Consider the following 15,222-nt stretch of genomic DNA (forward strand, 5'->3'; position numbering starts at 1 on the left):
AAAAAGATTAAAGTTAATTTAAAAATAAGTTTTTTCCCCCTGTGGCTTTCGTTTTTGAGTTGAATATGTAATTTAATATACAAGACTCATTTCATTACCAAAAGAGAAGTTAAATTAGACTGTACATAATTGATTAATTTGGACATTTAAGTGATAGATATTATAATAAGTAAATGACTTATTAACACGTTTGGTACCTTGGCGACAAAAAACAGGGCAAAAATGTTCCAAGTTTAGTTTTTTTTCCCTTTTAAATTGAATGTGTCATTTCTCAAATAAATTATAAGATTTTAGGGCAATATATATTTTGGGCAAAAAGAGCAACTAAAATGTGATACAGTGAAATTGAAGATAAAACAAACAAACAAAAAAAGAATAAAACAATACAACATTCAGAAGTTTAAAAGTTGTGAAGACATTTTTTTCCATTTATTTGGCAAAATATGCAAATAAAATAACAGTAGGCTGTAAAAGATACTTAAAGAAAATGGTAACTTTGTGCGGAAATATTTGTATAACACATAAATAAACAAAATGAATGTTTTTGTTGTTGTTTTTTGTATTTACAAATACTACTGAATAACAATGCTCTTTTTTTTTTGTTAAAATATGCAATTAACAGTCACGTTAAAAAAAGCTTTTATTTCATCCATAGCATTCATTCAGTTTGTGTGTGCTGACCAGAAAGCGACAGCCTGACAAAACAAATCAGTGCATCATCACATTGAAGACTTCACAGCAGTGTCGTTTTGCTTCGAGATCTTATAAAATAAAACAAGTGATTCCAGACCACGTTTAGTCTATTTATGCAAACAGGCAAAAACGGACATAGAAATTTCAAAAACTACTCCTCTGTACAAACAAGTTGTGCTTAAATGTGGAACGTAAAATAGTTTTAAAAAAAAAAAGAAAAAAATCCTGAAAGGATGCACCTGTAAGGTATTGCGTAATTGTGTCACATTGGATGATCACGCTCATGACAGTTTACAAAAAAATATATATTAAAAATGAAAAGAATGGAAGAAAACGCGTCAAAAACTATTTTCTGCAAAGTAGGAAAACATGCCTTAAAAGTTTTAAAATCATCTCGCGTGTTACGTCAACAAATCTCGCAGGGCAAATACCTGTAAATGACGGCAAAAAGAAAAATGATTATAACCATAGAAAAGGCAATGGCTAGCATTACCTAGCAAAAAGCATCAGTACACACAAGTTAATGAACAAAAAAAGTTTTTTTTGTTTTTTTGGGTAAACTTTTCATCTTTCAGCCACAACTAGTTATACTTTATTTTTCTAATTGAATTAGACAGCATTTACAGTTAAAATTTAAAGTTACTCAGGTGAAACAACCACATGCCTTCCTGCTATCATGTCAAACCCAAAAAGTACGTTTTTTTTGGTCACTTTTCTACATCATCGCCAGTAGAAAATAAACGTTAAAAGTTCTGCTGTACTTTCATATCTTCCTAAAAAATAAATCCATGTTTCATATTTACATAATTGTCATCTACGTGTAATAAGTGTCTATAATATTATATATATATGTAATGATACCTGAGCACAAAAACATAGTAAGGCTTGTGGGCGACATCTTTTAAATTACATGAATTATCGCAACAACAACAAAAAAAAGATACATTTATGTACATTTTATAGCTTCATTTTTGTGATATTATTTACAGCACAATCGGAGGTTGTGGGATTAAACACAAAGGCCACACAATTTCCACACAAACAAAATAATTGTTTTTTTTTTCTCTCTGTTTTTTTCTTCTTCTTTTTTGGCAAAATAAAATACAAAAAAAAACAGAATGTGAAGAAATGTGCCGTGATGCTATCGTGTCTGAAAACACTCAAATATACATACAGTGTCTGGGGTAGGGCAACATTGAACGCACTAATTATCGCTGATTTCTGTGGTGGGACAAGCTCTCGCACCCACTTTTCCAAAAAATTCGCAAAGACCCACGTCTGGAAAAAAAACAAAAACAGGAAATCTGGGATTGAAGCAGCCATTTTGGCCGAACGCCCTAGTAGGAGTTCGTCAATGGAATTGGTTGCTTCGAGGTGAAATAGCCGATTTGAAGGATGGGTCCTTGAGACTTTTTTGTAATTCCCGTTATGATAGAAATATCGACCCATTTTCAGGTCGATTGGTAAAACTGGTGTCAGGGGCTTAAATTCACACAGAATGACTTCATTCAAATCAAAATGGCTGACTTCCTGTTCGATTTCGGGCATGGGCCCTTGAGACTTTTGTGCATCCTGGCATGAGTGTCCCCTCAAATTCATATGGATGAGCGATACTGGGGTAAGGGGCTATTTATTTATTCATTTTTAACTGTCCAAGAGGCCCCTCCTGTGTACGTTTTTGGGGGGTAGTGACCCCCTAAAATATGGACATTTTCCCCCAGGATACACTCACGTGCCAAAATTGGCGAATTGTTGGGCAAGTCGGTTCCTTTGTAAACAGCGATTCAAAGAGCCTCATAACGATGCAACATGTCTGGAAAATTGAAATAAGAAAAGGGTGCCCCACACCTGCTATAAGTCATATTTTCTCTGTACAGTACACAAATGGTGATGTGGCCACTTTGGATATTCATAGCAAAAAAGAAAGTGCATTATTATTATTTTTTTCAATTGAAGTGCATAACAGTCCAAATGCAAACATGGACTTTGCCCCGTGTCAGTGATGGGCTCCGTTGAATGGCTTTTTGTACTCCAAGGTAGTTGTTTGTCATCACACGCTTAGTGTTTTTTTTAATTTTTTTTTTTAAAGTGAGTCCAGAAGCGGCGCTCACTTCCTGTTTGCGTGTAAGCTTCAATCCATCATTTCCTCCTTGGAGAACTCCCGGGATTTTCTCTTAAAGAAGCCCATCTGCGGGAGAAGACAACAAACGTTTACAGCTGGAAATTGAAAAAAAAAAAAAAATGGTTGTCGGAAATTGAAAAAAGATGCTTGAAAGAATGAATTGGGCAATGTGAGGGCCGTTTACTCCTTTATGAAATATTTTTGGAAATTTAACCAAAAGAAAAGTAAGGGAGGGATTAAATAAAATAAAATAATAATTAATAATAATAATAATAAATTATATTAAATTAATCAGTGGTGTATTTGCATAAAGTAAACAGACCTGTATTGAATTTTGTTGACCGCACAGATTAGCGTTCGCTAACAGCATTCGCTTCTGATAAGCGTCACAAGCAGCCTTCAAATACAAGTCCGTTGACTTTGGGAGTTTTTGGAGATACGAGCTGTCACTTTTTTTTTTTGTCTTAAAAAATGGGCAAAATTTGAGATACAAGTGCGCTTTAGACCACCCCCCCGCCGCTAGATGGCGACAGCGCGCTTCAATTCACATTGATTTCCTTGCAAAGGAAGGACAATATCAGTTGGTGGCGGTAACGAGCAGCTTTGCCAACTGCTAATAGACCCCACAGAACAACAAGGAAGGAGAATACGTTACAGCAAAGATACAAATAGAAAAATATGACACACCCCTTTAGAGCAGCGTGTCTAACGCAATGCTAAGCTATTCTTTGGATTTTTCTTTTTTTTTCTTCAAATGTGCTGTTTCGCATTTTGGCGTTGTCAAAAAAAAGTGAACCTCATGAAAATCGTCTGAGAAACGAGCAGGTTACGGCTTATTTACAACGTCTATGCATGGCCTTAGATGGGGAAAGTCGCCCCTGCCAATATGGCCGCCACATAGACTTGACAGTTAGCCAGGGCTGCTAAAAGCAAATGTCGTTTTTGTGCGTTTTTATACAGTACAGTATTTTTAGTACAATATTTCTTATGAAAAGAAATTCGAATGAATTTTGAGTGTCATGATCTTAACACACCACCGCACTTTTAATTCGAGTACGTTAGCTTTACCTTCCATAGAGCGAAGATGACGAGCGCTAAGATGAGAAGACCTATGAGGATGCTGATGATGATGATCCATAACGGGATTCCCCCTAAACTCTCCTTGGAGACTTGGATCTTCACCTGATGGGGGGGGGGGGGGGGGGGGGGGGGGGCAGAACAAATCACCAATGATTTGATACTGAATCAACAAAAATCCATCTGTAAAATTGCTGACTCACCGTTCTGGTGCTATCGCTGGGGCTCAGCACGAACAGATCCGTGTTTCTGCTCCCCAGAGTGGCGTTCACCAGCATGTACAGATTGGAAAAGTCTGCCTGAAAGACACACAAAAAAAGGATACAAAATTACACAAATGCTTCTTTCTATTTTTTGTTTGTTTGTTTCAGGATGTTAACTCATTCACTGCCATTGACGGCTATAGACGTCAAAAATTCATTTGAACTATTTCTATTAGTTTAGCATTTTTTTCCACTTTTGTTAACAAGAGTATGGCAACCTTAAAAAAATTATTGTACATTTAGAACAGATATAAAATTTGTGATTAATTGTGAGTTAACTATTGAAGTCATGCAATTAATTACAATAAAAAAATTAATCGCCTAAAAAATAAAATAAAATATTATTAAAAATTAGGGGCGTCAGGCGATTAACATTTTTTATTGTAATTAATTTGCATAACTTCACTAGTTAACTCACGATTAATCACACATTTTATATCTGTTCTAAATGTACAATAAAAAATCTAGGTTTTCATACTCTTGTTAACAAAAGTGGGGAAAAAAAAGTTAAACTAATAGAAATAGTTCAAATGAATTTTTGACGTCTATAGCCGTCAATGGCAGTGAATGAGTTAATAAGAATACAATGACCCACTTTGATGAACGTGGGCTTCCACACTCTGAAGGTGACGTTCACTTGGCTGACTTTGGCTTCTGGGATGAAGCATTTGAATGAGGCGCACGGGAGGTTCTCGCAGTTCTGTGGTGGAATTCAAACACACTTGGGTTAGGCAGGAGACTTGACACGGGAACACGCACACACACACTACATACTGTATGTATATACAACCAACCAGAAGAAAGTTGCCGAGCGTTTCTTTGTTTGGACTTGGTTTTATAGCATCCGGGTTGAGATTAAGAGGGTTGATCAAAGCGGCGGCGTCGCATTTCATCTGCAAAGAAGAGAAGAGCACGTCGGAAAACGGATCTTCTCTCTTTTGTGTAAACAAAGTGTGCTGGCGCCGGCGGGGGGTGGGGGTGGGGGGGGGGGCTAGCTCACCTGTGGGCTTGTGACGATGTGCGTCAAGTACAGTAAGTAATTCTTACGAGGCGACAGCTCAGGGTAGGTCACCTTCAGATCAAGAGGAGGAGTCATCATATCACCTGTTTTTTCCACCTAATAGACCCACGAGAGAAATTGAATGAAAAATATGAAATCAACCAACCAGCCATTTTGTTTACTGCTTATCCCAGGGAACTGGTGCCTATCCTTTTTTTTTTTGTCAATTACATTTTGAACAAAATACTTGACAATTATACAGTCCAACCATAGCACATTGTTTATTTTCATTTTTTTTTTTATCAATGCATGATAACATTTTTGATTTTGAAATATTTGTAAACATCACATTTGAACCCTAAAAAAATCTATTAATTTTATATTTTTAAAAATTTGTAACGTTTTTTTTTTTTCATATATATTTTTAATATTAACTCTTTGACTGCCAGACGTTTTCAGAAAAGGGATGCCGTGGGTGCCAGCCGATTTTAAGCATTTTGACTGATCTTTCAAGGTCCATAGAAAATGATGTGTTTGGACTATGGAAACACACATACTACCAAATAAAAGATTGGACTCTCATCTTTCATCAGAAAAAAAAGTTTGTTTCTACCTTATTCCGTTTTTCAGTAATCAACAATAGAAAATGGTTAGTTTCACCTCTGTTTTGAAACAACGTCTTTTAACGTCTTTGGCACTCCTCCATAGGATTTTACTAAACGTTATTTAACGTTTTTGGCAGTCAAAGAGTTAAGTTCACATTTTAAACCTTGGGAAAAAAAAATAGATTTTCTGTCAATTTAATTTTGAAATACATGAAGTTTGTGTATCTTTTTATCTTTTGTAAATTTTTAAATTATATATATGACCAAAAAGTGTTAACGTTGAAATAGCTAAATAACCATCAGGAGAAATTCTTTGTTTTCAAAACGTTGAACATTTAACAATTAACCAACTTTATTCAGCAGACTCAAGATCCACAAAAAACATACAATACACAATAAAAAGATTAACATATTTAAGGAGGGAGAAAGAACTACAGTAAAAAAAAATAAAAAATTATATATGTATATATATATATATATATATAATTTACAAAAGGCAATCATACCTTTAACTTTTAACATTTCACCTTACAAAGTTTTTTCTTCTTCAAGTTTTTATGTTAAAAATAATGTACTCGAGTTGTTTTCTTAAAAGTCAATTTTAAACCTTGAAAATCCCAAACTTTATCCGAAGCCTTACTGTGTAGCTGATGTTGATCTCCTCGCCGATCATGCGGGTGTCGTTGAACTCGCCCGAGTATTGCTCGCCCTCTTTCACCACCACGTGCTCGTCCACCGGACGCCTGGAAAGAATTCGTGCATATTCAAAATCAGATCTAATTAATGATTAATCATATAAACTCTCACTCTGTGCTATAGATTCGTACTGGTGCAATCAAAATGGATTTAATTAGCGATGCTTTTGGTCTTTGAAAAAAACGGCTCTGGCGTTAGCTCCTCGCGACCGGCCGCCATTTTTCCTTTGTTTTCCATTCTGATCTCCTGCTCAACGCTCTAGCTCCGCCTCTACTGACGCCCACCCGATCTTGTCAAAAGAGAGTCATCGCTGCCCTCTAGGGGCCAAAAATAGTCATTAGGCTCAAAAAACCTGCTTAAAACTTTCAGGAGAGCTCCGCAAGCCTTCCCAGCACCCGTTTCAAAAAAAAAAAAAAAAAAATGGGAGGACGTCTTTTAACGTCTTTGGCGCTCCTCCGTAGGTTTTTGCAGAACGTCATTTAACGTCTTTGGCAGTAAAAGAGTTAATTATATTCTATTGAATTCTATTTTTAACTTACACAAAAAAAAAATTGGGGGTGTTATTGTTGTTAGATTTTATTACATTTTGTTGAAAGCTAACTAAAATTAAATGTATTGACATCAGATTTCAAAATTGGCATAAGTCACTGGGAAAAGAGTTTAAAGCGTACTCACACAGTGAACACGAGCCCGGCCTCGTACTTGACGGGGATGGAGATGTGCACCGTGTTGTCGCCGAGGGTGGAGCTCAGCTCCTCACTGTCACTGCGGAGCGTAACAAAACACACGCACACACAATATGGTGACGATCCTCAATACATTTCGGTGTGATTCATTGCAAAAAACGGGACTTTTACCTCGTGGCTGTCACGTTGATCTGGATGTTGTGATGGATGTGATTAGGGTTCACCTCAAACTTCACTTTGAAAGCTTCCTGTGGAAATCACAATAGCTTCTTGCAGAACAAAAATCATGGATAAAACGCGATGTATGTTTGCTTTTGTTTTTAAAGACGTACCTCCACATTGCTCCCCAGGAAGGGGTACCCCACCGCACATTCCACTTTGGTGTGATTCAGAGTGCAGTCTTTTTCCGGCTGACATTCCGAAGGAAAACGAGGTCAATCACAGCGTAAGTTACACATTGTACAGAAACATGTTTTTCTTTCCCACAGCAAAATAGTTCCCCAATGTCTGTGACATGCTTTAGAAAAAATAAATAAATAGAGGCCTTAATGTCAATGTCTTGCTGCCATCTGCCATGGGGGACGTTCTTCATTTTTACCACAGTAACTTGCTTGAAACTTAAAGTTTAAGACTTGCGTCTAACTTTATGACTTGCACATATCACTGGCGTCGGGCCGAATCTTCAAAATAGTCACTTTTCAGTAGACCCCAAAAACAGTTTGTTCAACAATTAACACTGCATCATCAAAGAAAGCGAGACATTTTCAACATTAGTCAACATAGATCAATGGTGTCCAATCTACGGTTTGGGGGCCATTTGCAGCCCACCGTCCAATTTTCCGTGGTCCGCTGCATATACAAAAAGTAAAATTTTTCTTTGTCAAAGTCAGATTTGTGAATAAATTGCATTATTAATTACCATAATTTATTGAAATTAACATGCACTTGTATATTATAAAGTTTAATAAAGTCGAAAAATGTCCTAGCGGCCCCAGTTTGGAAACCCCTGATTTAGATTGATCAATAATTTGTAAAAATAAAATAAAATAAATACAAATAAAATAAAACCCGCACATTTGGACTAACCAATAGTGTAGATTTTTGAAAAAATTATAATTAACCAAATTGTGATTTATGAGGTTTCAGCCGGATATCAGCGAAATGTGCTTTGCTCCCTTCCCGTAGGGGTGAAAAAAAGCTCAGAAAATTTCTCCTTTAAAGGGGAAGTCACCCCCCCCCACAAAAAAAAAACTTTGACACTAATATGTGGTATGGAGCCCCACTAGTCTAAATACAGTATTTTGGTTACTATTGCAATAGTGGAACATGAGCTAAGCAGCAAGTTTGATCCATATCAGAAGGCGGCCATTTTGCCGAGTCGAGTGAAAATGACATCACAGTTGCTCAGGTCTCAGGTAGCAACCAATCACAGCACAGCTTCAGAAAACAGTTGAGCTGTTGCCTGAGCCCGGGGAGCAACTGTGATGACATCTTCAGTCGGCAGCAAGTGGCAAAATGGCCGCCCCCTGACATAAATAAAAATGGCTGGATTTAGCTGCATAACTCATATTCCACAAATGGAATATTAATCAGAATGTCATGTTTAGACTAGTGAGTCACATATAACATATAAACGATCTCCTCACCTCCACTTTGACATAGTTGATGTTTGGCGTGAAGCTGACGACCACTTTTGTGTTGTAGGCGTTGTCTTTGCTGTTTCTCACGCGGATGTTCACGTCCAGTTTGTCCTTCTTGGCTCGAATCACCAACCTGGAGGACAGCAAAGGAAGACCCTGAGCATACAAACGATCCGCCACAAGAGGGCAACAATGCACCAGAAGGTCCAGCAAGGCTTGTAAAACCGCTGCTGCGGCTTTGATGAACTGCCTGAAGTTGAACTTGGCAAGTGTGCGTTATGCATGCAGGCTCACCCTGTTACGCTGGGCTCTGCTTGGAGGGAGAGGTCAGCGATGCACCGCTGGTTGCTGCCACAGTCTACCAAGGGAATCTACAAGGACAGGAACGCTTCAATATGGGGTGTGACGTGTGCTATTAGACAGCAAGGGTTGATGTTCAGGCAGTCGTCACAAGGATGCGTTTGCAATTGTGGCCATGAAGTTCAACTGAAATTTAGTCCACATCAGCATTTTCCTAAATGCTTCAGAGAGATTTTATTTTGTTACTGTTATAACACAGATCTGGAATTATATTTGATAAAAAAATTCAAATTAATGTTATTTATTTATTTATCTATCTTTACTCTGAACCCAAAAATATTTTTATTTTGAGCTCAGAAATGAGTTGTGCTTTATTCTGTTTTTTTGCCGTTCTATTTTAAACCAAAAATTTTATTAAATTTCACACACTTGGATTTTTTTTTCTATTTTCATATTGTAGTCAAAGTCTGGAATTGAATTTTAGTCTATTTCATGATTTAATTTAATTTATTTTATTAATTTTAAATAATATAAATTTGAATTGAATTTTGTTCAATTTTACCTGATTTTATGATTAAATTATTCAAACAAGTATACATTAATATTTTATTTTTACAGCACGTAGATTTTTTTAAATGTTATTTTTGTTGTTTGAGACCACAAATTATATTATATTTAATTTTGAGCCCACAACTGGAAAATTTGTTGTTGTTGTTGTTTGAGCCCAGACCTGAAATATTATTTCACAGAGAGTCCAAGCATTTTTAAAATCATATTTTAGTTTTGGGCCGAGACCTAGTTATGTGTTTTTTTCCTCCCATTTTTTTTTTATTGTTATTGTGAAAATCACAAATTTTATTATAATTTATTTTGTGCCCACGCCTGGATTTTTTTAGAATTATATGCTATTTTTGTTGTCAGACCTGTAAATTAATAAATTCAATAAAACTTTCTAAATACAAATTCATATTTATTTAATTTCCACACCTGTATTTTTCAATATAATAATAAATAAAAAAATCTTATTGTTTTAGCTTAGACCTAAAATCTCATTCTATTTTATTTCGAGCCATGAATATTATTTTATATATTTTATATTTATTTGCATTTACAGTATATTCCTCCCCATGACAGACCACCACTACACTTAATAGAGCACCTCGAGGGGTGTACACTCCAGCTTTTGGGAACACCTCTGGCGTTTTAGCGGGTGGTCTGCAGCACCGCAGTCCAACATGAAGTGAGCAGTGGAAAAAGGATAAAAAGAAAATAAAAAGATTTTGCGTTTGTTTGTATACTTGAGTATAAAGGACCCTCATGCTTGACCTTAATTTCCTTTGCTGTCCCCCCCAGCCCCTCCTGAGTGTTTCATGGGTCACAGTGCAGTTTGTTCCCAGTCTCTAAGTATGGAGATACAGCGTGCAACATGGACTGACCGCTAAGACTGTAATATAATATCCAGCAGACGAGCAACTGTAGCTTCCGTCTGGTGATTTCCTGGTTGCTCCCTTTTCATAACAATAACAGGAGAAGACCCCATTTGCTTCATTCCCATATCAGGCGGCAAATACTTGCTCCCTCGTTATCTGGACACATCGCTCATCACGAATACGATTTCTTGGAAAACCTCGAAGTTTAACGTGTGGGAGTGTGGGAAGACGTGTTGAAACGATTGCAAGATGAATGATGGCGGTTTGGCTGTTCCACACGCGAACAATCGGAGAGTTAAGAAAACAGCAAAACAACAAGAAAGGGTATTAATAGTGCTCGCTCATGTCTCGCAAATATTTAGCATATCTGGAGCTGAGAACGTACCATCTTATTTAAAAAAAATTTTTTTACATTTTTTTATTATTATTTTTTTTTCTGGAGAAAAAAAAAACGTACCGTCTTATTAATGGACGTGGGCAGGCTTTCGTCCAGGACTGGGCCTTGGTCTTCATCGGCCAGTCCAAAGTCCAGCGACACCATGAGAGGGTCCCGGAAGTCCAGTCGGGCCTTGTAAAAGATGAGAAGGGCTTATTATTTCTTTCACTGCAGTAGAAGAAAAAAAAAAAATGAGGCATCAGAAAAGTACTCTCATATCCTGCAGAGTATGTGTGGTACCTGTAAAGCTGACAGTTTGTGTACATTTCCAGATAAAAAAAAAAAATCTATATTCAAGCACGAAATTGTAGATTTTCAAAATTAAAGTAGATTTTTCCCCCTGAATTTTTAGTAATGTCACTTAATGAAAATAACTGCTTGATGAGCCATTTCTGTTGAAAATATATTATTTTTTCTATCTATCTATCTATCTATCATATTTTATTATATTTTGTTGAAAATACAACTTTGGAAATCTCAAACTTTTTTCCCTTCCAAAATACAATAATTGTTCTTGAAAATATTTTATTCCCTCTCAAAAATAGATAACTTAAAATTACTACAAAATAGTTTCTTCCTCAAGAATTGAAAATGTATTTTTTTGTCTTTTTTCCCCATTTGTTCTTTGTAGATTTTCAAAATTAAAGTAGATTTTCCCCCCTGAATTTTTAGTAATGTCACTTAATGAAAATAACTGCTTGATGAGCCATTTCTGTTGAAAATATATTATTTTTTCTATCTATCTATCTATCTATCTATCTATCTATCTATCTATCTATCTATCTATCTATCTATCTATCTATCTATCTATCTATCTATCATATTATATTATATTTTGTTGAAAATGCAACTTTGGAAATCTCAAACTTTTTTCCCTTCCAAAATACAATAATTGTTCTTGAAAATATTTTATTCCCTCTCAAAAATAGATAACTTAAAATTACTACAAAATAGTTTCTTCCTCAAGAATTGAAAATGTATTTTTTTGTCTTTTTTCCCCATTTGTTCTTAAGAATATCATTTTATTACTCCAATTTTTTTTTTTTAATCTAAAATATCATGCTTTGCTCAAAAATGTAAAACATATATTCTTGAAATACACAAATATGTTGCTGAAAATATAAAAAAACTTTTTTTCCCTCAAAAATATCACCACTTTTCCCTTTCTCACTACAACCTATTCTTTCAAAAATAATTCTGAAAAATATATTACTTTTTTTTTCTTGAAAATACTTTTTTTTTCCCTTTTTCATGTGGCCTACTCTGGATGGTGGATTAAAACAAAGAAAGGCAGGAACTCTAACTCTGCACACACAAACACACACACACACACATGCAATGCAGAAGAGCTGCAGCTGTTCTCACTGATTAGTTCCTGTGCGCGGTGCCAATGGGAAGCTAATCAAAGAACTGCACAGGCTCCGCGAAGCAACAGCAAACTGACACTGCACACGTGGCCACAAATGTCCAAAAGTGCAAACGTGACACACAAAGGATGCTTGCTTTATGATGAACAAGTGTGAAGTCTGTCTTTGTGTCTCCCCATCAGCTCCCTCCAGCCTGTCTTAACCAGATGTGTCTCGTTAATTTTCTCATATTTAGTTCCCTGTTTTCTGTCAGTCTGTGTTGGATCGTTGTCATGGTCAGATATGCGCTGTCCCATTGCTTACCGACATTACGAACACCTGCGTTACACACATCCTCCGTCGGTCCTCCACGGCGACCGTTCTGGAAATCCGTCGGTCGCTCTTGTCGTCCGAGTCGACAAAAGAAGCCCTGGCTTTCGCCCGCAGAGCATCCAGAGTCAGGTTGTAACGAATCACTGCAGAAGACGGCGCGAAAAAAAGGTGAAATGACGTCACAATCTTTGAATTGCCAAAGAGTCTCACCTGCTTTGGTTTTAAGGTCCTGCTTGTTGGATTTGACGCTGTAGATGAAGCACACGTCGATGGTCACGCACGCAGATTTGCGTCCCGAAAGTTCGCACTGGTATTCGGCTTGCTGCACGTTGATCTTGGCGGGGTTGAAGGTCATGTTGGCTCGAAGCTCCGCCACATCTCTGGACCTGAATGTGCCAAAGAGACATCAAAGTTGGCACGAGAGATGAATGGTTAAAGAGGAAGTCAACCCCCCATTCTATGCTGCCCCACTAGTCTAAATATGGTATTCTGATTAACTCATTCACTGCCACGACTTCATTAAAAAAAAATGGATTATTAAAAATTAGGGGCGACAGGCGATTAACATTTTTAATTGTAATTAATCACATGACTTCACTAGTTAATTCACGATTAATCACAAATTCTCTATCTGTTCCAAATGTACAATAAAAAAAAATCTAGGTGTTTATACTCTTGTTAACAAAAGTGGGAAAAAATGTTAAACTAATAGAAATAGTTAAAATAAATTTTTGACGTCTATAGCCGTCAATGGCAATGAATGAATTAAAAAAATAAAATAAAACATCATTAAAAATTTGTGAAGTCAGGCGATTAAATTTTTTAATCATAATTAATCGCATGACTTCACTAGTTAACTCACAATTAATCACAAATGTTATATCTGTTCTAAATGTACAATAAAAAAAATGTAGGTTTTCCTACTCTTGTTAACAAAAGTGGCAAAAAATGTTAAACTAATAGAAATAGTTAAAATTAATTTTTGACATCTATAGCCGTCAATGGCAATGAATGAATTTAAAAAATAAAATAAAACATCATTAAAAATTTGAGAAGTCAGGCGATTAAATTTTTTAATCATAATTAATCGCATGACTTCACTAGTTAACTCACAATTAATCACAAATGTTATATCTGTTCTAAATGTACAATAAAAAAAAATCTAGGTTTTCCTACTCTTGTTAACAAAAGTGGCAAAAAATGTTAAACTAATAGAAATAGTTAAAATAAATTTTTGACATCTATAGCCGTCAATGGCAATGAATGAATTAAAAAAATAAAATAAAACATCATTAAAAATTTGAGAAGTCAGGCGATTACATTTTTTAATCATAATTAATCGCACAACTCACAACTCACAATTAATCACAAATGTTATATCTGTTCTAAATGTACAATAAAAAAAATTTAGGTTTTCCTACTCTTGTTAACAAAAGTGGCAAAAAATGTTAAACTAATAGAAATAGTTAAAATAAAATTTTGACGTCTATAGCCGTCAATGGCAGTGATAGAGTTAATATTGCATTAAGTAGCAAATCCAGCCGTTTTTTAATCCATTGCAGGGTGGCGGCCATTTTGCCACTTTGCTATCGACAAAACCTCCAATCACAATCACAGCGCAGCTTCAAAAAACAGGTAAGCTGTGATTGGTCGTTGCCTGAGCCTCAAGCAACTGTGATGTCATCTTCAGTCGACAGCAAGTGGCAAAATGGCCGCCCCCTGAGATAGATAAAAACGTCTGGATTTTGCTTCATAACTCATATTCCACAAATGTAATATTAATTAGAATGTCATGTTTAGACTAGTGAGGTCACATATAGCATATGATTTGTCAAGAAATGTTTAAGATTGACTTTAAAAACTGTGATAACATTTTAGACCGTATTACCAAATTATTGCTACTACTGTAATTAGCTTTTAAGGATGCTCTATGAGTTCTCAATCGGGTTGAGGTCAGGGGATGATGAAAGTTCAGTGAAAATGCTCTACAACAGCTGGCAACATGGGGAACTCTGCTTTGATGACAGCTGGCAGTTAATTAAGCTCTCTTGGGAAAATAGTAATCAAACTTCCCCAGGAAAAAAAAAAAAAATCATCTTCAAACGTTTCTTTTACTTGAATGCATATTTCTTGGTTGGTGCTGTTGACGACTTCTAATGCGCAAAAGCAAATGGACTTGCAGAGTGTCTCTGAGGGAGGCAAACAGATGCGTGATAAGCATAAAACTATGGCCAACAAGCCGGGGAGAAACGAGCCAGCCCCGCTGCCAAATCTTGTTTCAAACTGGAAGCCACATGGGGGTAGAAGTTTTCACACAGCTTGGGAAGAAGAAAAAAAAGTGTGGGAGGACATTATCCCATGCCTGCGAGGTTGAGTCATGGCGGACGCTGGGGTCTCCAACTATGGGTTCGGGAGCCAGAAATTGATCACATTTTTATTGGGTTATTATTATAAGCTATTTTGTCATCAATAGTCATGTACATACATGACAAAGATGGCGATTTGGTTTGAGTAAGGAACCCTGGCCTGTTGGGATAGAAAGGCTTTTAACGGAGACATCTCCAGGAAGTTGTCAATCTCAAGTGTACGAGTCCA

The 15,222-nt window shown here is 36.2% G+C and overlaps 1 protein-coding gene across 5 annotated transcripts in view; it reads right to left on the reverse strand.

Annotated features, from left to right (window-relative positions):
* Window positions 1-622: 622 nt before the first annotated feature.
* Window positions 623-15,222, reverse strand: part of itga1 (integrin, alpha 1) — a 58,681-nt gene continuing 44,081 nt past the window's right edge. For all 5 annotated transcript variants that reach the window (XM_077542431.1, XM_077542429.1, XM_077542427.1 and 2 more), the window contains 15 exons: window positions 12,838-13,013; window positions 12,619-12,770; window positions 10,970-11,080; window positions 9,077-9,153; window positions 8,789-8,915; window positions 7,475-7,552; window positions 7,314-7,390; window positions 7,132-7,221; window positions 6,401-6,503; window positions 5,156-5,272; window positions 4,950-5,048; window positions 4,751-4,855; window positions 4,096-4,191; window positions 3,884-3,997; window positions 623-2,881 (listed from right to left, as the gene is read on the reverse strand). In XM_077542431.1, coding sequence (XP_077398557.1) covers window positions 2,825-2,881; window positions 3,884-3,997; window positions 4,096-4,191; window positions 4,751-4,855; window positions 4,950-5,048; window positions 5,156-5,272; window positions 6,401-6,503; window positions 7,132-7,221; window positions 7,314-7,390; window positions 7,475-7,552; window positions 8,789-8,915; window positions 9,077-9,153; window positions 10,970-11,080; window positions 12,619-12,770; window positions 12,838-13,013 — 1,579 coding nt within the window. In that variant the 3' untranslated portion in view covers window positions 623-2,824. The remainder of the gene's footprint in view (window positions 2,882-3,883; window positions 3,998-4,095; window positions 4,192-4,750; window positions 4,856-4,949; window positions 5,049-5,155; window positions 5,273-6,400; window positions 6,504-7,131; window positions 7,222-7,313; window positions 7,391-7,474; window positions 7,553-8,788; window positions 8,916-9,076; window positions 9,154-10,969; window positions 11,081-12,618; window positions 12,771-12,837; window positions 13,014-15,222) is intronic.

Source organism: Vanacampus margaritifer, chromosome 14 (assembly GCF_051991255.1).
Source record: "Vanacampus margaritifer isolate UIUO_Vmar chromosome 14, RoL_Vmar_1.0, whole genome shotgun sequence".
Taxonomy (NCBI): Eukaryota; Metazoa; Chordata; class Actinopteri; order Syngnathiformes; family Syngnathidae; genus Vanacampus; species Vanacampus margaritifer.